Source organism: Chaetura pelagica, unplaced genomic scaffold, assembly GCF_000747805.2.
Source record: "Chaetura pelagica isolate M959 unplaced genomic scaffold, ChaPel_1.0 scaffold2022, whole genome shotgun sequence".
Classification (NCBI taxonomy): Eukaryota; Metazoa; Chordata; class Aves; order Apodiformes; family Apodidae; genus Chaetura; species Chaetura pelagica.
Window position 1 is genome coordinate 35667 of NW_009952468.1, and position 611 is coordinate 36277.

At 67.4% G+C, this 611-nt stretch overlaps 1 protein-coding gene across 1 annotated transcript in view; it reads right to left on the reverse strand.

Annotated features, from left to right (window-relative positions):
- Positions 1 to 611, reverse strand: part of DCAF8 (DDB1 and CUL4 associated factor 8) — an 8772-nt gene that overhangs the window by 1068 nt on the left and 7093 nt on the right. Inside the window, exons 10-11 of the mRNA XM_010008594.1 lie at positions 323 to 442; positions 116 to 232 (exon numbers count right to left, since the gene is read on the reverse strand). Coding sequence (XP_010006896.1) covers positions 116 to 232; positions 323 to 442 — 237 coding nt within the window. The remainder of the gene's footprint in view (positions 1 to 115; positions 233 to 322; positions 443 to 611) is intronic.

Consider the following 611-nt stretch of genomic DNA (forward strand, 5'->3'; position numbering starts at 1 on the left):
GCCCCCCCCCGGTGCGCCCGGCCCCCGCCGGCGCTGCCGGGGCAACAGAGGGGGTGAAGGGGCTGGGAGGGCAGCTGGGGGTTGGGGGGTCAGCTGGGGGGCTGCCAGCACCTACCCGGTGGTGGCGTCTCTGTCGCAGGTGGTGCATGAGGAACCAAAGCATGTGGCTGTCAAACATGTCGGTGTGGTGCAGACTGTCCTCATCCCGCTCCAGCTTGTTCTTCTTGATCAGCTGGGGACAGGCCAGGTTGGGGGAGAGGGGGTCAGGGGGATGTGGGGAACCCCCCTGGCCTCCCTCCCCACCTCACCCTCGGAGTCTCACCTCCTTGAGGCCAAGCAGCTCAGTGGGATTCTCTGCTGTGGGTGCCCAAATCTTGACATCGTGGTCGAGGCCGCTGGTGGCCAGGACGGGGAGATGGGGATGGGGCTCGAGGCAGTTCACCTGGGGGACAAAAAAAACCCCAGTGGGAGGTCACCCCAATAAAAGGGGGGACACGAGGAGCAACTCCAGCCTCCCACAGGCTGCCTGGTGTCCCTTCCAGCTCATCATCCCAGCCTCGGGGCACTCAGTGGCCGGCGGGGGGGGGCGGGGCCAGGAGCTGGCGCGGGGC